Source organism: Cheilinus undulatus, linkage group 3 (assembly GCF_018320785.1).
Source record: "Cheilinus undulatus linkage group 3, ASM1832078v1, whole genome shotgun sequence".
NCBI lineage: Eukaryota > Metazoa > Chordata > Actinopteri > Labriformes > Labridae > Cheilinus > Cheilinus undulatus.
The window spans coordinates 31,882,736-31,910,630 of NC_054867.1; the positions used below are offsets into that span (position 1 = coordinate 31,882,736).

At 39.0% G+C, this 27,895-nt stretch overlaps 1 protein-coding gene across 1 annotated transcript in view; it reads left to right on the forward strand.

The window, feature by feature from the left end:
• Nucleotides 1-27,895, forward strand: part of cacna2d3 (calcium channel, voltage dependent, alpha2/delta subunit 3) — a 50,238-nt gene that overhangs the window by 18,974 nt on the left and 3,369 nt on the right. Inside the window, exons 8-33 of the mRNA XM_041783282.1 lie at nucleotides 525-585; nucleotides 720-870; nucleotides 2,665-2,739; nucleotides 2,848-2,937; nucleotides 8,094-8,207; nucleotides 9,179-9,257; nucleotides 12,027-12,160; nucleotides 12,554-12,571; nucleotides 15,887-15,958; nucleotides 16,607-16,687; nucleotides 16,791-16,865; nucleotides 17,778-17,861; nucleotides 18,151-18,222; nucleotides 20,019-20,080; nucleotides 20,170-20,237; nucleotides 20,382-20,427; nucleotides 20,542-20,639; nucleotides 20,756-20,849; nucleotides 24,839-24,934; nucleotides 25,046-25,167; nucleotides 25,784-25,861; nucleotides 26,492-26,553; nucleotides 26,627-26,671; nucleotides 26,760-26,822; nucleotides 27,242-27,312; nucleotides 27,418-27,493. Coding sequence (XP_041639216.1) covers nucleotides 525-585; nucleotides 720-870; nucleotides 2,665-2,739; nucleotides 2,848-2,937; nucleotides 8,094-8,207; nucleotides 9,179-9,257; nucleotides 12,027-12,160; nucleotides 12,554-12,571; nucleotides 15,887-15,958; nucleotides 16,607-16,687; nucleotides 16,791-16,865; nucleotides 17,778-17,861; nucleotides 18,151-18,222; nucleotides 20,019-20,080; nucleotides 20,170-20,237; nucleotides 20,382-20,427; nucleotides 20,542-20,639; nucleotides 20,756-20,849; nucleotides 24,839-24,934; nucleotides 25,046-25,167; nucleotides 25,784-25,861; nucleotides 26,492-26,553; nucleotides 26,627-26,671; nucleotides 26,760-26,822; nucleotides 27,242-27,312; nucleotides 27,418-27,493 — 2,087 coding nt within the window. The remainder of the gene's footprint in view (nucleotides 1-524; nucleotides 586-719; nucleotides 871-2,664; nucleotides 2,740-2,847; nucleotides 2,938-8,093; nucleotides 8,208-9,178; nucleotides 9,258-12,026; nucleotides 12,161-12,553; nucleotides 12,572-15,886; nucleotides 15,959-16,606; nucleotides 16,688-16,790; nucleotides 16,866-17,777; nucleotides 17,862-18,150; nucleotides 18,223-20,018; nucleotides 20,081-20,169; nucleotides 20,238-20,381; nucleotides 20,428-20,541; nucleotides 20,640-20,755; nucleotides 20,850-24,838; nucleotides 24,935-25,045; nucleotides 25,168-25,783; nucleotides 25,862-26,491; nucleotides 26,554-26,626; nucleotides 26,672-26,759; nucleotides 26,823-27,241; nucleotides 27,313-27,417; nucleotides 27,494-27,895) is intronic.

Here is a 27,895-nt window from a genome sequence, read left to right on the forward strand (position 1 = left end):
GCCTTGTTTAATTCTAGCAGTCTGTAAATGTTATCACTGCTAGTGTGTCAGAGAAAACTTTACTTTCATACTGTAATAACAAATAAGACCTGCAGTTTTTGGTTATGTTGTCACGTTGTTATCTTACAGTCTGCACAAAACATGCACATAACTGAACAAAACATAGACAAAATGGAGTCTTAAAATGTACTGAGAGGGCCTTGAAAAACATCTTACAAAGTATTAAATTTGATGTCAGATTTTCTGCATATACCCTGTGTAGGTGTACTTCTGTGTATGTTATTACATTAACTCAACTACCACACTGTCTACTTCTTTACTCCTCTCTTGGCTCCACTCGACTCAGCCTCTCTTTGCACAAGAGACACTTTGTGTCATGAAAAACCGTTAAAACAGATAAAATGAGTTTGGAAATATCAGCATATCAGATATCTGCAAAATGTCAGTATTGTGTATCCCTATGAGAAATGCGACTTGCTCTTTTTCAAGTTTTCTTTTCATTGACCTCCTGACCTGTTTCTCAGGTGTTAAGTGGCATCCTGATGAAAACGGTGTCATTGGCTTTGACTGTAGAAACCGGAAGTGGTAAGCAGATAAATCAGACATGAAGCTCTGATCTTGTTTCTTCCTGTTTGTAAGTTAGGTCTTTCTTGTCTTGTTCTGTCTTCTACACTCTAACAACCAAGTTATCATATGAGTGATTTACTTCTGTATCTCAGGTACATTCAGGCAGCTACGTCTCCTAAGGATGTGGTTATCTTAGTGGATGTGAGTGGAAGCATGAAGGGGCTGAGGCTGACCATTGCCCGGCAGACTGTCTCCTCTATATTAGACACACTGGGAGATGATGACTTCTTCAATATCATTGCAGTAAGCTTGGGTTATTCCTTTGCTCAGTTTGTGTATGTACACATTTTTCTGTTCAGTGTACATTAGGATAGGATCAGAGTACCCGCAGAGTCCTAAACTTTGAAACAATTTCAACTTTTATTCTTAAAGTCTTACATTTATTTTGAGAGTATTGCCATGTTGGTTTTCCATTACATATGATGTGGTCTTTAAAATTGCTTACAGTCTTTAAAGTAGTAAATTATGGTACATTAACATTTGGAATATTTACACTAAACTGTCTACATAAGCTACAAAGACTGCACAGATGCTATAAATGATGTGAGTACTTAAGTGTTTCAATATTTCTAACAGTTTTTAAAGCCAGAGAAGTTTTTTTTTTTATACTTGTAATGGTGCATTTGTCACAGAAACTGCCATGGCTGTGCTGCTTTCATGTGATGTAACCCCACTAGACATTTCCAAGCTTACATCTGGAGGCATTTCCAGACTCTCCACTTATCTCTGCCCTGTTACTTCTTGTTTTAATTGAGGACTTTGTAATGTTTACCTTGTAAATACATATGTTATGGGGAAAAAAGTGGTTAAAGGGGACATATTCTACCCTTTCAAGACACGTTTATGTTGTTCCCAGAGGTCCCCAAAGCATGCCTGTGAAGTCTGTTGATGAAAAAACACTCCAGTATAGGATTTTTGTATACCTAAAAAAAGCCCCTCTGTTTCAGCCCTGCGCAGAACGAGCTGTTTCCGTGTCTGTAGCTTTAAATGTTAATGAGCTGTCTGACTCCACTCCTTTCTGGAAATGGGTGTGGCTTAATGGATGTGGTTCTCCTGATCCTCCTGAGAGGAAGATCAGGAGAGGAGAGAGGAACTTTCTTCCATGTGAGGTGGGCCAACTGAACCTGGGGGCGGTGCTAACTCCCCACATGACATCATGAGGGGGGAAAATCTGAGAACGGCTTGTTTCAGCACACATTTTCTGAAAGGTGGAGACATAACAGAAGTAGAAAAGACTTAAAATAAAAAACGATTTTTGCATAATGCGTCCCCTTTAATAATAAGTTATTTGCCATCATCAGGGATCATTTTCAGTGTGAACACTGCCACTTTAAACAGCTAATCTCCCTCATGTAAAATTCATCCATTAAATGAAAACAGAGGTTAACTTTTTAGTAAATACACCTCATGGAGTGGTATTCCTTTTTGTTGCATAGAGTCCTCAATTTTGAACAAGAAGCAGGGGTAGGCTGGGCTGAGCATGACTACATGTTATCTTTTGTATTTGCCTTGATTGAGAGCCCCATGGCAGAGGAATTTACATACTGGGCATTTAAGTATGAGAATCCTAGCGTTAACCTGACAATACTATACCATACAGTTCAATATGATACCAGACGTTACAAGACAAGACAGTATGATACGATTTGGTACGATACAATACTGTTCAATATGATATGAGACTTTAGAAGACACTGCAAGATGGTACAATACAGAATGATAAGGTTTAATACAAATAAGAGATTTTGCGAGACAAGACAAGAAGGTATGATACGATACAATACAATATGAAACAGTTCAATACGACGAGACAAGACAATACAATACAGTTCAATATGTATGAGACAAGACAACAAGTGTTTCACATTACAGATATTGCACAATATCTGCACAAAAAAACAACAGAAAAAGACAGTTACACATTTATCAATGAATGATAAGTCATGTTCTAGTGGTTAGTATTTTAAAAGCAAGAGATCAGTCTTGGAATTGAACAAATGATTGATCTAAGTGTCGTTTCTATTTTTATATCCACAGTATAATCAGGAGATCCACTATGTTGAGCCTTGTTTGAACGGCACGCTGGTCCGAGCGGACAGAACTAACAAAGACGTAAGTTGCCATCAAGCAGATGTATCATGACTGTATGGTGATCATATCAGGTTGAATTTGTTTGGTTAAAATCGAAATCTCTTGTCTCAAATCTGTTGTTTACGACAGCATTTCCGAGAACATCTGGACAAGCTGTTTGCTAAAGGGATCGGGTTGCTGGGTGAAGCTCTGGCTGAAGCGTTCACAATCCTGAATAATGTGAGTTTCTATATTTTTCTTCACTTGCATTCAGCTGTTTCTGCAGGCTGTCACTGTCAGTTTAATAGGGATTCTGTGCAAACACAAACTGAGAGAATGTGCTATAAAGCTGATCCTCTACAGTCTTTTTTACTGTTTACTGAATATGTGACAGTGCTGTTGAGTATTCACGAGGCTCACAATAGGATTCATAATTTTATTGATTTATTTGACATAAAAATAATGAATTTGTGCATTCATTTGCTCTGTTTAATTGATGGACTCCACTTGACCAGAACATTAGGAAAACTTTCATTTTACAGGCCACATTTGTTTTCAGTGACAGGAAGTGTTCATGTACGACACTCAGCTAATCATAATAAAAGTTACACACTGCAGTCAGATATATGTGAGCGTTTGGGAGGTGGTCGCCTGTCGAAACGCTCCAGTGCCATCCCCGTTCCACCCTCCAAACACAGACACATCTATTCTGAAGCGTGATTAATGGCTCTAATTAATGTCAATGATTAATAATGGTGCTGATTGGAACACAGAGCAGATAAGGGCAGGAGCCACGCCGCGCTGCTTTTATCTCCCTATTTTCAGGCGAGCTGTGGCTGCAGCACTGAGGCTGAGGGAGTGCAGCTTTTACCTCTGCATTTGTCAGATTAATTAAAGCACTGCAATGAATATGGTAATCAGGTAGCCGACCACTGAAATGTGTTGTTACACCACTGCCCAGTGAGTGAAGTGAGAATACAGACTATCAAAGAGCAAATCAGAGAATCGCATTAAGAGCACTGCAGCGTTTTACATCCAGTGCTGCTGAGCAGAGAGAGAGAGAGACGTAGGTGTGAGCACTGAGTGTACAATGAAAAACTTCACTGAGATCTTTGCCACCTCCTTGTTGGAGGATTTTAAAATGAACTAATTTATCTCCCAAACAGCAACTCTTGCAATCGATAGGATTTTTATCAGCATCAATTAGATAATGATCCATTTTATTGATTATGTCTCTTATCATTAACATTTATATTAAGTAGTTCCTACTTGAAATACTAAAACAACTGGCAAAATATAGACATCAACACAAAGATTAAGCAGGATTGATAAATTAGTGACTTTATTGTAAGAGGAAGTTGCAAAACTTGTATCATAAAACGGGATTTTTTATTAACAAGAAATGCAAATTTGTTCAAACTGAGTGCAATCAGCACCATGAGCAATGACAGAATGAAATCTTGTGTAGATTGTATGAGCTAAGATTGTCGCTGTAACTAAACTTTGATTTGACTTGTGGAGACCAATATTTAGACCAATACTGGATTATTACCTCAGCCAAGTAGGTTATGTGATCGGGTGGGTTTATTCGTTTGTTAGTTTGTTAGCAACATAACTCAAAAAGTTATGGACGGATTTTAATGAAATTTTCAGGAAATATCAGAAATGGCATAAGGAAGAACTGATTCGATTTTGGGACTGATCCCGATCCCCGTCTGGTTCCAGGAATTTTTTAAAGAATTCTTCCCTATTGGGAGATAGGACTAATGGTGGAGGTCTGCGCTGTTACCACTTTACACCAGGAGATGGCAGACATGAGTAACTTCAATCCCTGCAGCATTTTTTAATGTGTTTGTATTCAAAGTTTTGGAGTTTATAGAGTTTGAAAGACGCATGCCTGGTCGAGGAGATGAGTCGGAGTGTAACAGAGACTCACAATGCTGGGAGGAATAGAGGAATATTCACCCTCTGCCATGACTTTCAGTCGTCCAGTGAGACCATGGGTGAGATTGCCAGTTCATCTGTTGGCACCGGCAGGCAATGCTTCTGCCATGACAGTCCACACATAGCGAAGCCAATGCTTTGCCTCGCTGTGTCTCCACCCCACAGGGGAGGGAGTAATCGGCGAATTAGATTTTTGGAGTGATCCGGATTACCGTCTGGATCCAGGAATTTTTTTAAAGGATTCTTCACTATTGGGAGATAGGGCTCATGGCGAAGGTCTGCGCTCTCTGAGTGCTTTTCTAGTTTCTTGTTTGTAATCACCAAAAAGGAAACAAACTCATTTACTTAAATTGCACAAATATATCAGCAACTTTTCGCAGCCAAAATGTTGCCCATGTATTCGTACAATGTAGAGTGTCATTACTAAAAGTCTACCTGAACTGACCAGTGAATTTGGAAAGACCCTTGCTGTTCTCACTGTCTTTCTCTCTGCAGCTTTGGATTAAAAATTCTGACCTGAGATTAGCCTCGAGCTAATAGAAGTGATCATCTAAAAACAATGAGAGGGGTGTGCCAGTAGCTTGTGGCTCCTTTCCCACATATCATTCTTCTCTCTCTCTCTCTCTCTCTCCCTCTCTCTGGTTTTTATCTCTATCCTGTCTCTCTTATAAAGGCCTCAACCCTCTCAGCCTGGCTTAGTCGTATATGACAAGAAGTGACTCACTTTATAAAAGCTTGAATAACCTTTTAACCATAAGTCGTAGCCTTCTTCTGATTTTCCCTCTTGCTGCTAGCTGTTGTGCTGTTCCAATGGCGCTTTTCGTGCTTTCCTTACTGGAGCTTTTCTAGTGAACCTGGAACTTGGGGGATTCTCTGGGGTCTTTAAAGATTAACGCTATGTTCTTTTAGTAGTTGTAACTTGTATTCCTGACTTGTTTTTCAACTTCAGGCCCCTGAAGTGGCAAATGAAACATCGAGGTCGTATTTACAATTCATGAACTTTCACAGAGCACCCCGACCTCAATGACACAACATGGCTTCACAGAGCATTAAGGGTAGTAGAAGCTGTGATTTTGACCTGTTTTCAGAACCTTTTTCTGTTTCTCAGTGCATTTTTAGAAATTCTAGACACAGCACTACCCTATGGTTGCCTGTAGTGTGTAGCAATAGTCTTGTTATGCATGAAGTACTGTTTTTGTGTTGTTTTAGTGGCTTATCAGCTAGCAACTGGCCAGTGCTGCTAAAAACAATGACTGGCTAAACACAAGAATGGCTTTACTGGGGGCATCCATCTTTTTGTGACATTATCACAGTTATGACCTACAACTTTACTACAAAAAAAGGAACACAGGGTAAATCCAAACCAGTAAATCTGACATTGAATGTCTTTTTCCCACTTTTACTCCATTTTTGGTCATTTCTGCTGCTATCAGCTAAAGCTAAATGCCTATTGTCTTCCCAGAATGTTTTGTGAGGGGATGTTGACCAATGGCAGGCTGTTCAGCCATCCTGTCATGCTGTGTCAAACTGTGCATGCCTTAGCACTTACGTAGACAACCTGAATAGCTTATAATGAAGAGAAATAGAGACGGAGAGCCTGTGATGGGGCCCTCTGTGTCACTACAGACAGGAACTCCTCTAAAGAATGGTGTAAAAAGAGCCAATGCAAAGAAGTGCACTGACTTTTCTTGTAAAAATATAAAAATCCAAAGATTTTTTTTGTCACAGAATGATTGATTGAATAAGTGATTGAACAAGTTTGTGCATGTTCAATCATTCTTGTGGCACAGTTAATATTAGTGCAAAGACTGAAGAAAATCTCTCAGCATTCTTAAGATAAAATAGTAAACTAGTACACGTACACTTACATAAAAATATAATGCCTCGGCCTTGGCTAGAGTAGCATGGGGGCATAAGAAGTATTGTTTTAAAGAATATAAACCTATGGGATAAGTTCAGAAAGAGATAGATGTTAGTCTCCTCACAGGAACTCTAAAACCCTGTTTTTGTGTTTTTGTCAATTTTCCTTTCTTTATTTCTTTTAATGACTACTTTCTCCTGTTCTTTCTTGTCTCTGCAGTGTCACAGCCTCATAGTCACTAAAGACAATGGCACTCAAATACAAAAGCTAATGTGTTGACTGAATGAAATTTCACCAGTTATACTCCTCAATAAGTCATTTCAATGAACTAATCCAATCAGTCCTTATTTGTCAAGAAAGAGGATGTCTTTGGCTCAAGTGAAGGAGTTCAAGTATCTCATGGTCTTCTTACGAGTGAGGGTAGAATGGACCGCGAAGTTGACAGGCAGATTGGTGCAGCATGAGCAGTATTGCAAGCGTACTGTACCAGCTTGGTGAAGACAGAGCTGAGCCGCAAGGCAAAACTCTTGATTTACCAATTGATCTTCGTTCCAGCCCTCACCTATGGTCATGAGCTTTGGGCAATGACCAAAAGAATAAGATTTTTGATTCAAGTGGTTGAAATGAGATTCCTCTGGAGGGTGTCTGGGCATAGCCTTAGAGATGAGGTGAGGAGTGCAGACATCCAGAGGGTTCTCAAAGTAGAGCTGCTTCTCCTTCACATCAAAAGGAGCCGGTTGAGGTGGTTTGGGCATCTGATCAGGATGCCTACTGGTCGCTTCCCTGTGGAGGTCTTCCGCGTGTATCCAACTGGAAGGATAACCTGGGGTAGACCCAGGCCTCTCTGGAGGGATTATATATCTTATCTGGCCTGGCCTCAGAATCCCTCAAGAAGAGCTGGAAAATGTTACTGGGGAGAGAGGAGGGATGTCTGGGTGGACTTGCTTAGCCTGCTGCCACTGCGACCTGGCCCCAGATAAGTGGGAGATAATGGATGCATGGACAATTCATGAAAATGTTATCTCAAGATACTTTAAAAAGAGGGCAGGTCTAGACTTTACCCTAATATGTTTTATTAGACCCAACATTAATCCACTATGAGCTCAGCACTAAGCAACATGAAACAACGATACAGTCACAAGAAAATATCTGCCTTTAACCAGGCAGAAACCTCGAGCAGAACCAGACTCATTTTGTGCATCTTCCCATCATACACATCTTCTCATCCTACATGATCCTCAGAGACAGCAGAAAAAAGATTAACATCTAACATTTTATTGTGAAAAAAATCATCCATGCTCTGACTGTGGGATGTGAGAACAGCTCAGCAGATTTACTCCTGTGAATGTGTCTCTGAGTGCTGCTCTTTCTTCACATTCATTCTGTTACAGGTCAATAAAGCACTTAATTACCGCCATGCATCTTCTGAACACACACACCTCTAAGTATTTACAAAGTTATGATCAGTATTTTATTGATAAATGGCTTCACATCAGCCATATCAGACAACATCATCCTGTACAGTGGAAACAGAGATCGTAAGCACAGTTTGTTGTTCCAAATAAAAGGATGTTTTTTTCTCTTCCTGCAGTTTAATCAGACTGGACATGGCAGCGTGTGCAGCCAGGCCATCATGCTGGTGACAGACGGGGCGACTGAAATGTATGAAGATGTTTTTGAGCGGTACAACTGGCCAGAAAGAAAGGTGAGCCTCTCTATCCCCTTTTCTGATTTCATTTTTTAAAGTATTACAGATTTTTTTTCTGATTTTTTTGCTCAATTGGCACTTTTCTTACAGCGGTGGCAGATGTAGATTTTAATCCTTTCTGCCAGCCAGCGCTTAATGTTTTGGGAAATTAATTTTTTACTCTATAACCTCTCATAACTCTGTAATGCAATCAATGTTTATGTGATGTTGTGCTGACACATAGCAGGGGAATATTTTCCCCTAAGAGAAATAAAACATGGAAATAATCTGCTTTCAAGGACAAAGTATGAAGTATGTACATGCAGCTGAGTCTCAAAGTCCCTTATCTTTCCCCCCTCATGCTGGCTGCTCTCATTTCTTCCTCGACTGTTTAAATTCTTTTGTTGGCCTCTCTTTGTGAGACCCAAATGAAATGAAATGGACTTCTGTGCCACTCACAGAGCCATAAAAATAACAGCTCAGGGCCCTTTTGTTCAGTCCTGCTGAGCATATGTGTGTTGGCAGTGTTTGGCAGGGTACAGGCCAGTATTTGGAGAGCTGCCCCCACCCCCTCCAAACACGCCCTCAGGGCTGCTATATGGCAGTCATTCAGTGTTTTTTTCTATATGCTTTATGCTTAGCAAAGCATCTGGAGCCAATGAGCCGTGCACGTTTGGCAAAGTGTCACACAGCGTTCTTTAAAAGGACAGAGGAACATGCCCTCATGCACAACCTCCAGCAAAGAAAATTAATTTAACTGCAGAACTGGAAAAATTCCTACTGTTTTATGCTGACAGAATGGACAGAAATAAAGGTAGAGAATAGAAGAGAGAGCTGCTCTGCGTTTCCTCATGAGGATGTTAAAACATGCAGCGACTTCCTCCAGATAGAATCAGGACAGGAAGATAAGTACTGAAGAGATGCATCACTTTGCATGTTTTTTTTTTAACATCTCTGAAACTGTTGTCATCTGTGTGTCCTCTGCACAGGTGCGGATATTCCCCTACCTGATTGGACGAGAGTCTGCATTTGCTGATAACCTAAAATGGATGGCTTGTGCCAACAAAGGTTTGAGACTTTTTGATGAACACTGGTGAGGACAGCTTTGTGTCAGAGTGTCAGATATGATCTGACGCTGTTTCTGTGGAGTAATGTGATAGGTGGAGGAAGTGTGGGTATCCATGTGGTTTTGGTTGTGTATTTGCAAGCTGTGTGTTTTCATGTGTGTGAGTGCTGGCTCAGATTTCTTCTGCCAGGAGGCAATGAAGTGGCACTTGAGGGGTGTCAGAGGTCAATCTGCTCTAATCCTTCTTCCTGTCAGAGCATCTCCCCCTCGGTCGCTCGCTGCTGATGGCTCCCACGTGTCAGCGTTCCACATCAGTGCCCTCTGGAAGGGAAAGTCACAGCCAGGAAAACAGATCATAGGGGGACTGCAGGGGGACGAGCCCCAAACAACAGCATTGTCACACACAGCAAGAGCTGACAGTGATGCGTGTCACTCAGTAATGTCAGGGACATCAGCACGCAGGGGGAGGACATTTAAATAAGTACTGTACTGTCAGAGTATTTGTTTCATTTGAAGCGTCTGCTTCATTGAATTCCCCAATATTTGTATATTTAATTCCATATATTATGAAATTCCCTGTTTACACTTGCACTGCTGATACCTTCCTGAGTTGCCAATTCATATATGCACAGCACAACAGGGTCTCAGGTGCAGGATGTGATGAAACCAGCCTGTGAGACCCTCACATTTTAAAAGATACAACAACTGGGATGGAGGAATCATCTGTCTGCTATGCCGCTATGTTACAACTCTCTTTTTTAAGCTAACAGAGAAACAGTCCCAGCTATGTCATGACAGAGAGACAGATTAGAGCTCAAAAGTTTCAGTTTCTCATCCTGTAGTTCACACTTCAGGTATTCCTTATATCTCATTTTCCGAGTTGTGTGAAGTGATGTTTCTCTCTCGTTTATGAGACATCTTTGTTGTTAAATTGCTGCTGAAAACACTTAATTTCCTGATGTTGCTCCTCTTTGAAATAAAAGTCTTCAATGATGGTTTGCATTGGAGACTTTTATTGTGACAGACTGGGCAGGAACAGAACGAGTCTATTATCAGATACTTTAATTAACTTTAACACTACTGTGCTAAAAGACAGGAGGGGTTGAACTGTTGCTGCTTTGAGAAAGACAAAGCCACAACCTGCTTCTTTTAATCATCCAAAACTAAAGACAAGTGAAATATTGATTAAAACACATATTCAGCAGGTAAGATGTCTGTTACTGCTGTGCCTTGTTCAAGCGAAAAGTAGACAAGCACTCCAGCAATTAGCCTGCCCCCTGACCTTACAGTGCACTATAGCCAGAGCACAGCTGCCTTCCTTTCTGTCAGAGCAGAGAAAGACGTCTTTTTTCTGTCACAAATCTCCTTGTTATGACACTTTTAATGATCCATAGGTCACTTTGGCTGATAGATTTGGCAAATTTACCTCACAATGAACAAAACCACAGCATTTAGCTGGCTGTTTTCAATGAAGGCTGTGACATCGACTAACAACAGACTGTATTAAGAGACGTTGCTCAGTGGTTTTATATCCTTGTTGTATTAGGGGATGGGATAATTCCCCTTAGCATTATGGGATGCTACATTTGCCCTGCCCAAATTAATCCTAGCCAAGAAAGAGGTAGACAACTTTCTAACGATCTAAATCCAAAATTCAGTCACACATAGATCTCAATGTTTTCATGTTTACAGCAACCTGATCTAGTGTTTTTAGACACAAATGTACAGGGACTATAAAACTAAACATCCATTGAAATTCTGTCTGTGCATACACCAATGTAAGTTTGTCAAAATTTTTGATACTTCTAAATTTTTTCGGTACAACAACGGTAAAAAAAAAAACCAATATAAATTTTTTTTAACGATTGATAGTACTGAAAGTGCGAAAGTTTTGAAGTAAAAACAGATACAAGATGCGACTAATGGACAGAGAGAGAGAGAGCAGAGCTATTGGCAATGAAAGGAGGGCGAGTGCTGGAGTCCTGCTGCTAAAACTGAGTCGTTTTATGGAGAGAGATGTTGATTCCTGATTGTTTTACAGCAGTTACACTCTAAAAAAGTTACATCAACATCTCTGCAAAGACATGAAGGACAATTCAGGATTTTGTCTGATCTAGGCAGAAGGCTTACCTCTCTCATGCCTCTCCACTCCATCCTCAGCCACAGCCTCTGTTCTCACCAACGGTTTGATTTACTGGTTAGCAAATACATTTTATTTAGCCCCTTTAGCGTTAATGTTGGTGTCTGTTACAAACAGAGAGCAGTGGAGAGAGACAGCTATGTCTCTTGATCCCTGAAAGTTTTTCTCTACATCCTGACCTGTGGACTGATGCCAGCTTCACAACTCTTCTCAAACACTGAAAATCATAAGATGACCTAAATATGAAAAAAACAGAGATAACAGACCTGTTTATTAATATGATTTAAAGGAAATATTTGATTTTTCTAGGCCCTTTACATTGTTTTTAGGAAAATTACATTTTTTTCCCTTCCATTAGTATAAACAGTATTTTTTTGTATGTTTTTAGTGTCGTAATAACCATTACTGTTTAATTTTTACTCGTATTGTATCCAAATTAAAAATTCTGATATCGTGACAACTCTACCACAAAGCAATCCTATGCAAAGTTTTGTATTATTGTCCATCACAATAATCTCTTCATCACTACCAGTGAGAAAGAACAATGTTTGACGCCAGAAATGTTCAAGTTGTGCTCTGTGCCTCATTGTAGCACACTGTAAACTTTGTGTTTGTATGCATTAAATTTCAGGGTATTTCAGTCAGATCTCCACACTAGCAGACGTTCAGGAGAACGTGATGAGGTATCTTCACGTGATGAGCCGACCAAAGGTCATCGACCATGAACACGACACAGTGTGGACTGAGGCTTACGTGGACAGTGCTGTGAGTATTTCTGAACTTCTGTGGCTGTCCAGATAATTATTCCTTTTTCTCAGTGAATGTTTGAGTAAAACTGCATGCCTGTATGTTTAATGACACAACAAAACCATTAAAAAATATCATCAATCTGTGTTTGCTTGTTCATATTGTGTAATATTTGATGATATTCGTGTTATTTTTTTCCATAGCTGTTGAATACTGTAAATGTGTGCACATATGTGCCTCTTGCCTTGTCATCATTCTTTACGCTGCTGGAAAATTCCCTCATTATGAGCTTCATTAAACCCCATGGATCCTCTTCCTCATGTACATCTGTGTCCACAATGTCTCTGTTCAGCATTAAGGTTTAAAATTAATGAATTAATCTTTGATTAAATGCTTTTTCTTCCTTTAAAGCTTTCCATGGCTCACAAGGTAAACACCTACATGTAATCTAATTTTTAACAGCTCTCAGAATATATTTAGGAATATATATTAATAAAATACATAATGTGTTTGTTATATTTGTATTAATGAATTCTAGTGCTGGAAAGGTGATTTTGGACAGATAGTTGAAAGTGTCCTGAGGCGCTCAGCACATTTGAGTTATAATGTTTAAAGTAGAAGTGACTTGAGAGGTTAAACAGCAGCTTATTGCTTCTCCTCACATCAGGCTTTACTGGTTTCTTGGAAGTCTAAAGTGAGGAGAAGCTATTCCCTGTGAGGGGCAGAGCAGAAGAGGAGCATTTATTATACTTCTCAATATGGAGACAATGAGCATGCACACTCACACTCACACAGGAGGGATGTGAGATTGTCCTCTGGAGTGTGTGCTCTTGTATCTAAGGCTCAGACACACCATTCATCATTCTGTGGATCATTGCATTTTATCTCCTAAAGCCCGTAATAAAACTGACATTGGAGGGGCGACCAAGAAAGAGAGAAAGGGAGAGAAAGGAGGTGGTGGTGGTTAGGTGTCCGTGGGTAAACCTGTGTGTGTGTGCGTGTGTAGTTAAGCAGTCCAGTTTCCTCTTCCATTGTGTGTTGTGATGAATTTAAGGAGCCAACATTCTTCATGTTGTCAACTCAGCTGGTGCACACACTGCAGCTCACAGCTCGTTTGCACATACACAAACGGACATCACGTGCACACGCAGGCACTCAGCTGTGTTGACTGACGAGGTGAGGGAATAGCAGACCTACTTTAGGAGCGCTCATGTGCTTAATTATGTCAGCCTTCATGGTGCAGAGCTGACCTCGTCTCCTCCGCTGAGCCTGGCGTGACAATCAGCTCAGATTTAACAACATATGGCTGAATTCTGTGAGAATTCATGTTTCTTTAATCAGTTCTTACAAATGAGTATTTATTATATTCAATATAAAAGAATGAAACTACTCCAGTAGAGACTCTGGAAAAATACAAAATGCTCAAAGCAGGGATAAAGATTAATGTTCATTTTGAGCCGTTTTTGTGTTTTTCTTTTAAAGCCATCAGCAGTTTAGAGTTTTCTTGATTCCACCCTGAATGATAAAACCTCATCATTTAGCTATACCAACATTTCAGCTTAATGTCATGTCAGTTACACTGTCCATAGGAAAACTGACCACTAGGAAAGAGAGAGAGAGAAAACATAATTTATCCCTGTTGTGTGAATAGCATTAGTAACATAATTAAGAATGCACCCATTAGTGAGACCTTGAGCTTATTGAAAGTAGAATACCACTGGTGTCAGGCCAAAACCTAGTATCTCCAAAATCACCACTTTTCAGGGAATGGATATAAAACAGTATTTTTTCAATTAGTTTAACACTGAATGGTCATATTCAGTATATTTGGACAGTTTTTGTTTTTTAGAAATTTGCGGGAAAAAAAACCCCTCACAGATGTTAAGGGTGACTGCAGCACTGATTTATGGGAAAAAATCAAAACCATGAAAAATGAAAATAAAAGATTTTGGCCTTACACCAGCAATATATATAAAGAAGTAAGGATCCAGCTCAGAAAGTTAGGACAACTGCTAATAAATAGGTTTTCCTCTTGTTTGTTTTTCTACGTTGTGCTCAAGTATTAGTAAAATCAAAAATTACAACAGTGTTTACAATAGTTTTTCCAGTTATGAATTACAAAACTTCATCATAAAGGCCTTTCAGTTGCAGAAAATAACAACTAGTAAAGAAAACATAAAGATGCAGTGTTTGTAGATATCAAAAACTAAATTAAAGGTTAATGTTCACTTTTAAACAGCAGAAAAATGTTAAGATTTAGAAAGAGTTTTGAAATCAATATTAGGTGGAGTGATTTTCAGTCAATACTACAATGTGTCCAGACATGTTCTCATTCACTTTTCATTCACATTGCTGATGATTATGCCACCTTTGGTGCAAACCACTAAATGTGGTTTGAGGTGTTAGCTAATTAAGATCTCCAATCACATTTAAACCCTCTAAAACACAAGTATTCATTAAAACAACCTTAAAAAACTTGGTATTATTCTGGAAAAACTGTACAGAATTTCCCAGTCTCAGTTGCAGAAAGAGACATGAAATATTTTCAAAAACATTTGGATGCTTATAACCTTGGTTTTAATTTCCAAAAATTGCCTTTGCCATATTTGTTAACATTTTTCGATCAATCATCAATCAAATCCTCTCCATTCCAGAGTCTCTTTACATCATAAACAGGTTTATAAGCATTGTTGTTCTTGTAGTCTAAAATACTGCTGCTGCAGCCAGCCTCTCTATCACTGCTCAACTTTAAAAACATTTTCATCCTTCATCCTTTCTGTGTCTGCATTTGAGAGAATCCGACTTCAGGTTGTCTGCCACATGTCTTTAAACAAAAATAATCCATAACACTCTGACATTGCATCAGGTGTTGAAGGTAAACCCTCACAAACCTTATATCTGGTCTGTATGGGTTAATTTGAGACTTTACTTAATGTTTTCCTTAGCTGTGTATGTAGCTGTGTGGCGTTTTTAATGGTTTATGGTTCTGATTAACAGGATATTTCTATATTTTTGAAGTTGGGTTGTATAAATTACTTAGCAATCATAATTGCAGTTGCCTTAAGGGATTTTTATGCATGAAGAACATAGACTATACAGCGCTACAGATGGGTAGAGATGCTCTGCGTACTTTAGCAAGTTTTAGGTTAAGATGGGCAAAACAATGTTTGCTTGATTGTGTGTTATATTAATTTTTTTAAGGGTCTTTTTCCCCCATAGAGCCTGATGCAAGCTTCAGCTATTGTCAAAGTGTGTTTTTGTGTCCGAGTCTACAGGCTGACCTTGAACTCACTTAGTTATGTGCAGCAACTGTACCTATTTTAAATTTCCCTCGGATTAATAAAGTAGCTATCTTTCTATCCATGCACCTGTCTATAGCGCTGTGTAGTCTAGCTTTCCTGCTGGTACAACCAGCCAGTCTTCTTAAAGGGGCAGCACTCGATGAAATCTCTAAAAGCTAATGCCACTACTATTGCCCAGCACCTCACACAACCAAACTTAAAAAAAAAAAACAAAAAAAAAAACTTTACCTTTAAGAAATGATTTGTAGTCTAGTTTTGTTTGAATAGTAATGGTATCCTGATGTAGATTTATTTTTCTTTGTTTTCGTTTTTTTTTTCTTTTTTCTGATGCTTACAAGCCCAAGATGATGCAGTCATGGTTTAACCTGAAACCCGTTTAAGTTCAATTTATTAGATAAACCAGCAGCATTTATATGTCAGAAATGTCTCTTTCTTTTTACAGTTGAACGACAAATCAGGCCCTAGTCTGATGACGACAGTGGCCATGCCTGTTTTCAGCACAAAGAATGAAACGGTATGTCAGTATGTTAACATGCAGTTAGGAAAAGTCAAAATACTGTGTAAGCCTGGCTAAAATTGGCCATTAAAATGAAGATAATAAATATTTTGGAAAGGAGATTGGGGTAGACATTCACCAAACAGCGCTGAGACCAGGAATCAACTGCAACCAGTGCATTGAGGACTATGACCTCTGTATATGGGCGCCTGCTCTATTCACTGAGCTAAACCACTGCCCATCATTGGGACCTTTAAGTTCTGAACACTGTACTAGTAATCTAACATAAAGTCAGGCAACCCTCAGTGATGGTACTGGTTTAGTTGGTTGAAAAATAAATAGATTTTTCACTTTAACTTTTGGTTCTGTTTGCTGCTTGTAAAGCTGTTGTACAAAAGCAATATAAGGCTCCAGTTTGTGATGTTATACTGAGTAGCAGGCAGCACAGCTGTGATTATCTCTGGCACTCAGCCTGCAGCCTCGTGCCTACAACCAAATCACAGCAGTGCTGATTGTCAGTTCAACATCATGACCACAAGTGTGATGCTGCTTAATTTTACACAAGTTGGGCACCAGAGTACTTCTTCCAACAACTGCTAAGGGATTGAATATTCATGCAGTTTTCATCCAAAGTTGTTTATTTGTGTTTTGAATCCTCTCATGCAGAAGAACCAGGGTATTCTGTTGGGGGTGGTAGGAACAGACATCCCTCTGCAGGAGCTGATGAAGCTCATTCCCAAACATATGGTACAATCAGCTGTTCTCCTACTTTTACTTTGAATAAATGAAGTTACAAATTTACACTTTTTTGAAAAATATCTTCCTTGTGCTTTTTATTTTGTGCCTCCAGTTAGGGATCCATGGGTATGCATTTGCTATCACAAACAACGGCTACATCCTGACTCACCCGGACCTCAGACCTTTGGTAACTTTGCCTCTTGGCGTAACTTTTACAGCTCAGTAGTGTCATAGCATTCCCAGACTTGACCCTGATTTTTCCTTTTTGTTTTTGTCCATGTAAATGAATGCATAATGAAGTGAAAGCCTCTGTTAACAAAGGCACACAGAGACAAATGTGAAATCTGGTTAGGAGGCTGAATGGGCTTGTATAGTCTGTAATCCCCACCTTCTCCTTTGATGTATGCATGCAGGGATAAAGGCCACTCATAGGGCTGGCCGGCCTGAGGTTTCCCAGAGGTAACTTAACACTCACTGGCAGAGAGCACAGCCGCTCACACGGGGAACTCTGGTTCCTCAGGAGCTCTGGCTGTGCTAGTGGATCTGTGTGTGCCAGTGTTAGTGCTATTCCTCTCTGTGCCACCGTTTCTGTTTGTGTAATGTTGGTGTATGTGTAGGTATTTTGTGAATGTCTCTCTGTGGCTCCGACTGTGCTGTGGTTGTAGTCGGTGATTGTTGTCTCTTGTGGAGCAGATGACGTACATAAGCAGAGTTTGACATGTACAGTTTAATGCTCTGATGTCGACATGTTTGAGCGTGGATTTCCTATCAATCATTTAAATTATTTTTAATTTACCTGACAGTGTTAATTTCACGGACGATTTGGTGAATAATTACACAGCAAAAACCTCCAAAAAAGCTTGATAAATCAAAGCATACAGCAAGTCTTCATTTTAATATTGAAGCACAAACAATGGAGCAAAGGGAAGCTTTTCTAAGCACATTTATACATATTTATTTGTATTGAAAATTATGTCATGCAGCTTTAGCATTTAAGTCAGGCTTGACTAGCTAATATCATGAAGGTTTTTGTTTTAAATGAAGACTTTATTACACAAAAAGGATTATTAAACGGTGTGTATTGTGTTATTATGTGCAGTATCAGGAGGGTCAGAAGAGGAGGAAGCCAAACTATAGCAGCGTGGATTTGTCTGAAGTGGAGTGGGAAGACAAAGATGATATTGTAAGTTTAAAGCCCCTTATAGCATTTTACTCACAAAAATGATCTAAATCTAGTTCTTAATTGCAAATTAAATGTGTTCAAAATGAAAAAATACACTTTGTTAAGCATTGTGACTGCAGCTGACAGATTCACATTGCTATTAAACTGCACAGCCATTAACTTGTATAGACACTAATACTAAACATGATCATTCTGTAACCCTGTTGACACATACAGGCTGTACAGACTAGATAGAGGATCATCCCTTGACTTGTTAATTGTCTGAGAGTCTGTGTGTTTTATCTCCCAGCTCCGCAATGCCATGGTGAACAGGAGGACGGGGACTTTCTCCATGGAGGTGAAGAAGACAGTGGATCGAGGGGTGAGACTGCAGATAAACATGTTTAATGGCTCTCTATCAAATAAAGCCATCCTCTTTGGCCCAATCCTGATATCCACCCTGAGGCCTAAGCTCTCATGGACTTTAAAGGCATCAGGTCTATAGTGCATGAGTGTGTGAGGGGTTCTGATGGTATAAAAAAGGAGTGATGGGACACACTATCATGATAGCACACAGCCTTTAAACAGGATATAGCATTAAATAAGGAAAAAACTACCTCCTGTATGTATGATATCTATTTAATTCAGTTGTTTTAGCAAACAATTAGAAGTAAGATATAACATGAATGTAAAATGTTTGTTGATGTTACTCTTCAAACGTGCTATAGAGAGCCACAAAAGTAATGAACTAGGCTACTGTCTAGTCTATGCTTGCGTTGATTACATTTATAGATTTTTTTCAAGCTTTATAAAGTGCTGCTTTAATATACAGTAAGAATACAGCAGTGTGCATAAATTTAAGGCATGTTTGGGCCAAAAATGTGGCTGCAGTATAGCCTAGATGTGGCAAGTAGCTGCCTTGGGCACCATCAGGCAGGGAGAAGGATTGACACAATGCTCTAGTGCTCTGGATGTCCTTGCATGTTAATAGGGACATAGGAAATTAGTCTTTTGAAAAATAAATAACAAAGTCCAAACTTGTAGGGTGGAGTAACAGGTGGATGTGGTGAGTAAGCTCAGTCTAGGCTGAGTACAGTCTGGGCAGGTAGTTAGGGTTGCCACAAGTCCCTGGTTGTGCTGTGAATGGCCAGAAAATCCTCAAAAGGGCATGTTTGCAGTTGTAAAAAAGCCCGGACAAAAGCATGCCGTCGAGCTTGACCTTAGCTGGTGAGCAACACAGTTGTGCGTTGACATGTGTCGAGCTTGACCCTGCAAAGATCAGACATACTGTGAGATGTTTCACCATGAGCATTATAGACCCTACATGTTGTTATCCTTTTTGATAATTAGAATCAGATCAGCACACCTACGAAAATATGTTGATTAGTATCAGTTTACTGTTTATTGATAGAATAGAGGATTTAAATGTGTCAGAAACCATTAAAGTTGGACATTTATGACCAAAAACGTATTTGGCCCACACCATTAGGCATTTATTAAACAATGCATTAAATCAGAAAATTCAGTCTTGGTCAGATGTACCCAGAAACCCCACACGCCCCTCATTTTGGCCTCACAAAATTAAAATTTTTCTCAGTTCAGGTTTTAAAAAGTCTTAAATTCCATGTTTTAAAGTGTGTATCAACCCTGTGTGAAACCACCATGAAAACAGCAGGAGTGCCTTTTGAATGTCTTGTCCAACTATTATAAAGAATAGAAACAATCAGGAAAAGACCCAACTGCAGACCACCAGCTGACCTGAAATGCTTTTTATTTAGCTGCTAGTTGTGTTTGCTGGGCGGAGAGAGATGGCAAGACAGGTTTTGTTGCTTTTTGTAGCCGCTTTAAGCATTAGAATCAGGTTAAACAGACTTTAATGCTCCATCAGTGAGACTTTTCAAAGGAAACTTACTGATATTTGTCATAGTCTGTCCCAGTTTCTCTACAGTTTGAGCACTCAAGTCATAAATCGTGCACAATGTGTGTGCTCAACAATTCAGTCACACAGTAGGAGCTTACTTTCCACCTAGACTGTACAGAAGGAAATCACTCAGTGTACACCCGGCTTTACTGGGAATGTGCCTCAAAGTCCATGAGTGTGGGGTGTGGGATTCAGGCTGTGTCTCACTGAAACTAAAGGGGCAAATTAACCCACGCTTCTTCTTCTGCTTTCTTTAGAGGCGTGTCCTGAAGATGCATAATGACTATTACTACACTGACATAAAAGGAACTCCATTCAGGTGGAGGAAAAGTTTGATTTCTCTCAAAAAATGAGTTTCTGTCTCTATCAGAGTCCAGTGTAAACTAATAGGGTGATTCTCTCCTCCAGTGTTGGGGTTGCTCTCTCCAGAGGTCATGGGAAATACTTCTTTAGAGGAAATGTGTCCGTTGAAGCTGGTAAGTCACTCCAACTCCGTCATCTGCTCTGTTAACAAAAGCCAGTGAGACAAATGTCACTCTGACCTGCTCATTTAGGAGGTCTTATTGTATCCGTCCTCCCAGGCTTGCACTGCTGAAGCGTTACTGACTTGTGTTTTTCAGGGCTCCGTGATCTGGAACAGCCAGATGTCGCCCTGGCAGATGAATGGTAATGCTGGGGTTATGGGAGTGGGCATTCATGCGATATGTAGGTTATCCCTCTGTGTTCAGGGGGATGTTGGGGGCCTGTGATGTAACAGTGTGGCCTTTGTTTGGACCACAGGACCTACTGCAACACAGAAGAGCAGCACGAGCACCGACACCTGACCCAGATTCAAGCCATCAAGCTCTTCATGACAGGAAAGAGACCACACCTCAAGTGTAAGACACATCTGAGACAAATAAACATACACTGTAAACATGTGGGCAGATTAAACAATGAGTTATAAACATAGTTAATATTGACATATAGAAAAAGATGTTTCTGATCACTGCAGGTGACAGAGAGCTGATCCAGGAGGTTTTGTTTGATGCTGTGGTTACCGCTCCGCTGGAGGCTTACTGGACTGGACTGTCCCTCAACAAGTCAGAGTAAGTTTCAATAGTTTCAATACTCTTTACAGTACTATGTCATCAGTGTAGGGGCTCTGAAAGGGTTTTCTAACAGTTTTAGATGATTCTAAGGTTGTTTTCAAACATGTTTTGTTCTCCCTTTGTGAGCAACAAAGCGATGGCCAAAGTGAAGAAGTTGAAACTCTGAATTAAAGAATGAGAACAGTCATGGAGAACAGAGCTGGCCTTATGCTGCAGCTGTTAAGAATAAAGATCTGATAGGTTGAGTTGTTGCTCACCTACAAGCTTGCTGGCCCACTTCACTACTTGGTTATTTACTTGTAGCACCAATATATATAGGTAAAAACATCCTAGTGATGGACTCTGTAGCCAAAAGACTAGCCTTCCCATCTCGCAGAGTCTCCCGCTGTGCACAATGTAAGTGTGAACAGGAGAGAAAGGAAGATTTAAGTGGCAGCCTGTTCTGAATTTCTCTTTTCAAGTTGCACATGAGAAAAAGGCTTAAAACACATTTCATTATAACTGTGAAAGATCATTAACAATTTTTAAATCCAAACCGTATGTTGTTCTTTCTAATGTGTCTAAGCTGTTTTCCCAGTCTGCCTCTGAAATCCTGTCCCTCAGAGCTGGGGGGCGAGAGAGTAAGAGATGAGGCATTATGTAAAATAGATGCTGTGGAAACACAAGACAATGAAGCCATAGAGTCTGAAACTAGAATGAACATTTTTGCCTTTAAACAAAAGCTTACGACATTGTATGTATTCACAGTATGAACACACGAGTGTAAAAATCTACCAGCGAGCAGAAAGAATATGGGACGGCCTCATTTCTTGCATTGAAATTGAACTGGCTGCATGATGTCAGCATCATCATCCCCTGCCCACCTGATCACTCTTTTGAAATTCTCTGAACCTTTTTCCACTTTTCTTGCATAAACTTCTTGCAGAAAATTCACCAGAAAGCTGTCATGAAAAGTCCTTGTTAAAGTTTGGGGTTTTATATCTGTTTGTATTTGCACGAATGCTGCTGACCTCTATATCTTGGAGAAATTTGAGTTTTGTGCATTTGTGAAACAGCAAAAGTGGACCCCTTTCTAGGGATGCCTTTAGAAATGACAAAAATCCTGTTTTCAAATCTGTAATTCTTACTACGATTTGTTTTAGAATTTTGATCTAATATGATACCCATGTTCATCAAAAGGACTGTTGTTATAAAATTTCCTCCTTCTAAAGGCCTCAGATAGATCCTTTTTAAAGCCTTGGTTTTGTAGCTGGGAATGGACAACATCCACAGTCTTCCTTCTGCCTAAAAAATGCATTTCACACTTCAGTTGTAGCTCGAATGTGTCTTCATCAGTCTAAGTTAACAAAATGAAGAGTGTGTCTTTAACATTTAGTTGTTTTGGTGTAAAATCCTCTCGTCATGCTCACACAGACACAGTTTCCTCTCTATGCAGCGGTGCAGGGAGGTAACATGAGGAGGGTGTTTTAAACTTAGAAAGACTTTATTTGTCAAACTGCTGAAGCTTCACATTAGCTTCAGCTGAACTTTAGAGTTTACTGAGGCAAAAAATGAGGACTGTGGAGTTCATCCCTGATCATTTACAATAGAGTCATGTTAAGGTTGTTTCACATCCATGTGGAAGGAGTCACAAACACTTTATGAATGTACGTACAGAGATGTGTAAGGCAAAATTAGATTATGAGAACTCAGTCTTAAAATAAGTCCTGATGTAAACATTTGTCTATGATATGTTTTTGAGAAATCTTAAAAATTCTTGTGAGGAGGTTTAACCAGTTATGAAACAGATTCATTACTCATGATCCTCTTTATAACTGATAAAAACAAACAAGGCCACTGGGAACATGATATATTATTTCTATAAAGTTGTTTTTAATGCCTGAGACTGCTGCAGCTGGATAGGTGTGAGACAAAAGTATTTTTCAGCAGGCTGAAGAATTTGTTTTGTTTGTGTTTTTGCATTTTCCAGGACAATGAGTGCAGCATTTGAATGCATGACATTTTAAGAAAACATTGTTTATACGAAAACAATATCAACAAAGAGAAAAGACTAAGAGCTATGTCCACGGGGGGCACTAATACTAAGTTCTTCACATGAGTTTTTACCATAGAATACATGTGAATGCTTAACATCAATAATATTTCATTATTTATCAATCTAGAGCTTTATAATAAAACTATTAATATTTAGATACAAGAAAATAAACAAAGTCAAATTATACATTTTTTATCATGATTTCTATAATAACTTGCAATTAATCTCCTTTTTAGTTGCATTTTTTATGCTTCTGTTTTGCAAATTGTGGGTTTTTTGTGCTTAAACTTAAGGGATTTATTTATATAATAATTATTGCTGATAAATGATAAAAAAAACCCAATCACATTCATTTCATTTGATAAATCATAATTAAGCATACATTTAAAATATTACCATTAGTTTTCATTTTAGTTTAGATAAAAGAAGTACAGGTATGGTAAATTATAGTTTTTAAACTTTATTTAGCATCTCATTTTAGTTGTAATGGTTTATAAATTACAATATGGTCATTCACTGAGCAATAATATCTCTAAACTGAAAACTTAGTTGGCAGAAAAACACATTAAATACAAAATGACATCTGCTGCTAAGTAAATGTAAACTGCTTGCCTTGAAGCCCCTCGTCTTCAGTGATGCTAATAGTCTGCAGTCTTTGGCAACCAATTTAACAATTGCGTTAGTTAGCTTAGTTGCTATCATTTTGTTGACATCCAGGTCAGCTGCACTCTGCCAGATTAGCTTGATGACCACAACTTGATCCTGTGTTGATGTTAGCGTACACACAACTCTGAACTTCCATTCGGCAGCTTTTTAAATCAAAATCTGATGTTAAGCAGACCTGGTCTTTGCCATCACTCACCCCTTTCACCTTTTTGCCCTTAGGCACGGAAACGTGCGCTGGAAGACTACTGGAAGAAGTTGTGGTCAAACTTGGTCATATGATTTATCTGCATCATAATTATTTTAACGCTTTTAGGTTTCCAGATTAATCGCACACATTAACAGGTTAACGTTAACAGCCCTAGTGATATTATACGGAACTTCAGGTAGACATTAATTAAATGTAGAGAAGGAACTTGTTATATTATTGAAAAAGAAACTAGCAGGACGGTGAAAAAGTGAAATGTTTGATAATGCAAGGTGCAGATAATGTTTGACTTGTCTACTAAGCTTAAAGGGACAACAAAAACATGAAATTGATACAAAAAAAATGAATGCACTAATAATGGACCTTCATGGTGTCATGATTAATACTGACATCCCTTAAGATAAGATAAGATAAGATAAGATAATCCTTTATTGATCCAAGAGGGGATATTTAAGTGTTGCCACAGCACAAAGGCGAGGTAACAGTGAATTAAAACAAGTAGATCAGATAAATAAAGAATAAAATTATGAGCTAATACAGTTGTAACAAGTAAGTCGAGTAAGCAGCTGTGTAACAGTAAATATTTTAACAAGGTAGAGTGTAGAGTAGTACTGTATGATGTGATGTATGAAGTAAAATAAAGTATAACGTGCAATATATGTGAAAGTGAAAGATCAAAAGATAAGACAGGACGATAATACACAGGGCTGTGTGGCATTACTGTATAAATGTGTTTAAAGCCAAAGATTTAGCCTTACATTTTTTTAAAAAATCAGAAATGAAAGCTGTTAAGACCAACTAATAAAATAAAATTGTTAAATAAGAGCAAGGGATTTTGAGTCAATCTAATACTAAACTGTGTCATTGTTTTAATATATGGTTTTACAACATGCCTCTAAAATAAGAGCAGCATTATTTTCCCCCAGAGCATCCTTTTATCTGTAGATCTCCATTTTCAACCTTTTCTCTGCATTTCAAAGGAGAACCTTCATTTAAAATGGCATGGTATTTTTGTATTTGGAAATTGGCAGAAAATGTTACAGGAAAAACATCAAAACAGACATTTTTTCGCTCCAACAGGAACTCAGACAAAGGAGTTGAAATCACCTTCCTTGGAACCCGCACCGGCTTGTCAAGAACCAAACTGTTTGTGCCCGTGGATCAGCTCTCCAATCAGTGAGTGATTCTCCTCAGCGTTTGTCTAATCATTACTTACAGCGTGAGGCTGTGAGCGTGCTCAATGAATCCAGTCCTCCTGTCTCAGCTTCCCTCTGTGTGCTTCCTCAGAGATTTCCTGACAGCCGAGGACAAGGAGGGTGTGTTTAACGCTGATCACTTCCCTCTATGGTACAAGAGAGCGGCGGAGCAGGTCCCTGGCACGTTCGTCTACTCCATCCCCTTCAGCACAGGTACACAGGACAAAAGTGGAAAGAAATAAAGACCCTGAGTCTGCACAAAACTACACTAGTCTATGGAGGCTGAAATAAATGCACCTCACATTACACAGGACACTTAAACTACTTTCAATTATCAGGTGCAGCATTACTTCAAGCACTTTAGAGAAATTCATCTGTCTGCTGTAGTCTTTGAGCATTTTAACATCTGAATCAGTTCATTTCTACAGGCCTCTCTCAGTTATGGATTGTGGTTTTTACTGGTTTGTGCTGATAGGATGTGCAGCCCTTTTATAGGTTTTATCCTGTAAATGTGGCTCATGTTCTGTCTGCACGCCACAGGACAGTGAATACAGCTTCACTCTGCAGGACATTTACCACCTTTATCTATTAATGAAGACTGCACCCACTCAGGCTTTTCCATCTTAACCTAAAATGTCCCATCACAGCACCCATATCAGTGTTATTAGAGTCATCGGGCTGTAGAAAAGCTCTGACCAGACTCCATTACTGTAAAGAGATGGATCTGTGTTGCAGTGTCTCTTGACACTGCTGAGTAAAGAGCGCCATCTAGTGAGGATAAAGTGTAATCAGGATAAATGACTGTTTTATCTCTGTTATTTCCCTTCAGCTTTAGAGAATAAAAGTGTGGTTTTGGCCAGCACAGCAATTCAGCTGCTTGATGACAGAAAGTCTCCAATTTTTGCAGGTAAAAAAACCCCTTTCATTTCAATATCTTCATGTTAACACTTACTCCACTTATTAATATATGGTGTATTTATACAATGCTTAAAAACAATTATTGTATTAACAACTACTTAGCAACAAATAATACATTATTTTATAGTTTAAATACAAATTTTAGGCATATGTTTGTCAGAACCTCCATAAACCATAAATGTAATTATAATTTATTTACTGTTCATACATATATTCCTGTGCTATTTGTTCTTTGCATAATCCTTGCCTAGTCCAGTTTTTTATTCACCATTTAAAACAGGCAAAGAATGTTTTAATTTGCTTGGATATATGAAACCAAATAACCAAAATCTTTTAGAAAAAAAAAGTTGCATCATCTTGCCCACATCTAGACAAATACTTTGTTGAAGTATCTTTTGATTTCATTACAGCACTCAGTCTTTTGGGGTAGAAGTCTACCTGCGTAGTCTAGCTCACCTTGGCAATACTTTTTCGACCGATCCTTAAAAAAGTGTCTTTTTTCTTTGTCTTTTGAAGAAACATTGAAAGAAATTTAGAACTGGTATAAAATCCTTGGCATGCGTACTGAATAAAGGCCGATTAAGTTGAAGCTAATACTAGCTCTTGTGTTTGGTCTCAGCTGTGGGAATCCAGATGAAGCTTGAGTACTTTCAGAGAAAGTTCTGGACAGCCTGCAGACAGGTAACTACATACTCCATGCTGCACTATAAGCCTCCTGATATATAAGAGCCTGAATTATACGTTTTGTGCTCAGTGTACAGCTCTGGATGGAAAATGCAGCGTCAGCTGTGATAATGAGGTAAGAAGAGTCAAAAACCCTTGGTTCTTATTTTTGTCTTACTAAACATATTTAGTCAACACAATGTTTTTATCCTCTCCTCTGACAGGATATTAACTGTTACCTCATCGACAACAACGGTTTCATTCTTGTCACAGAGGAGCAGTCTCAGGTAATGTCTGCCTGAAAAGTTGGACTGTTATTTTTTAAACTTAGACCAGCTCACAGAGATTCAATAATGTTTAAAAACCATAAGAAGTCACACACTTCATCATGTCATAAAAGATACTATCCTATAAAATGTTTATTGATCAGGCAGACAAACTTAAATTTAGCACCATAGATATTCTCCAGACCTAATACAGCTTCAGCAGAAAGCCAACATGCGCAGTTTTCTGCCTGGTAAATAGAGGTTTTCCTTTGCCACTGCAACTTTGCTAAATATGGCACAGTGCTTTGTCCATTGTGGAAAACATTTTTTATAAATTGGCACTGTACAAATGGAAATCAGTTCCTTCTCTCATGTTCCCATCATTATTACTGTTTGTGTTTACCATGTGTCTGTGTACTCTGACCTGACTTCTCTCTCAGACAGGGCTTTTCTTTGGAGAGGTGGAGGGTGCTGTGATGAACAAGCTTCTCCAGATGGGGTCCTTCAAAAGGTCTGAGATTCAACACAGCATTTTCCCAAGTCCTGCACATTAAACCCAACTTTAAAAGTCATGTTGTTATATATTTATCAACTAAAACCTCTGGTGGTGTTGCAGGATCACACTCTATGATTATCAGGCACTTTGCAGAGAGTATGCAGGGAGCAGTGACAGCGCTCGCACTTTATCAGACGTAAGTGTGCAAACATAACATCAGATTTAAAGGTAGAGGTGTTGGGAGCAGATGTTTACCAGACTTTTTGGTACTGTATGAGGAAATGTCAGTGCAGAATCGATGCTGACATTTTGGAGCATGATGGAACAGGTGAGGGAAGCAGGAGCAGGCAGCTGCAGGAATCATTATAAGGACAGACCAGTTTCATTTACAATGACTTCCCTACCAAGTGAGCTACTTTTCCCACTAGCTGACCACTCCATATGTCTGTAGGTAAGCCCTGAGCAGGGATGGCTGATGTAAGAAAGGCAGCCAGAGCTGACAGAGCTCTGGAGCAAATTGGACAAGTTCATTTTTAGTTTTCGAAATCAGACAAGGATTTTAATGGCATATTGCCACATGGTGTTTTTTTTTTTGTTT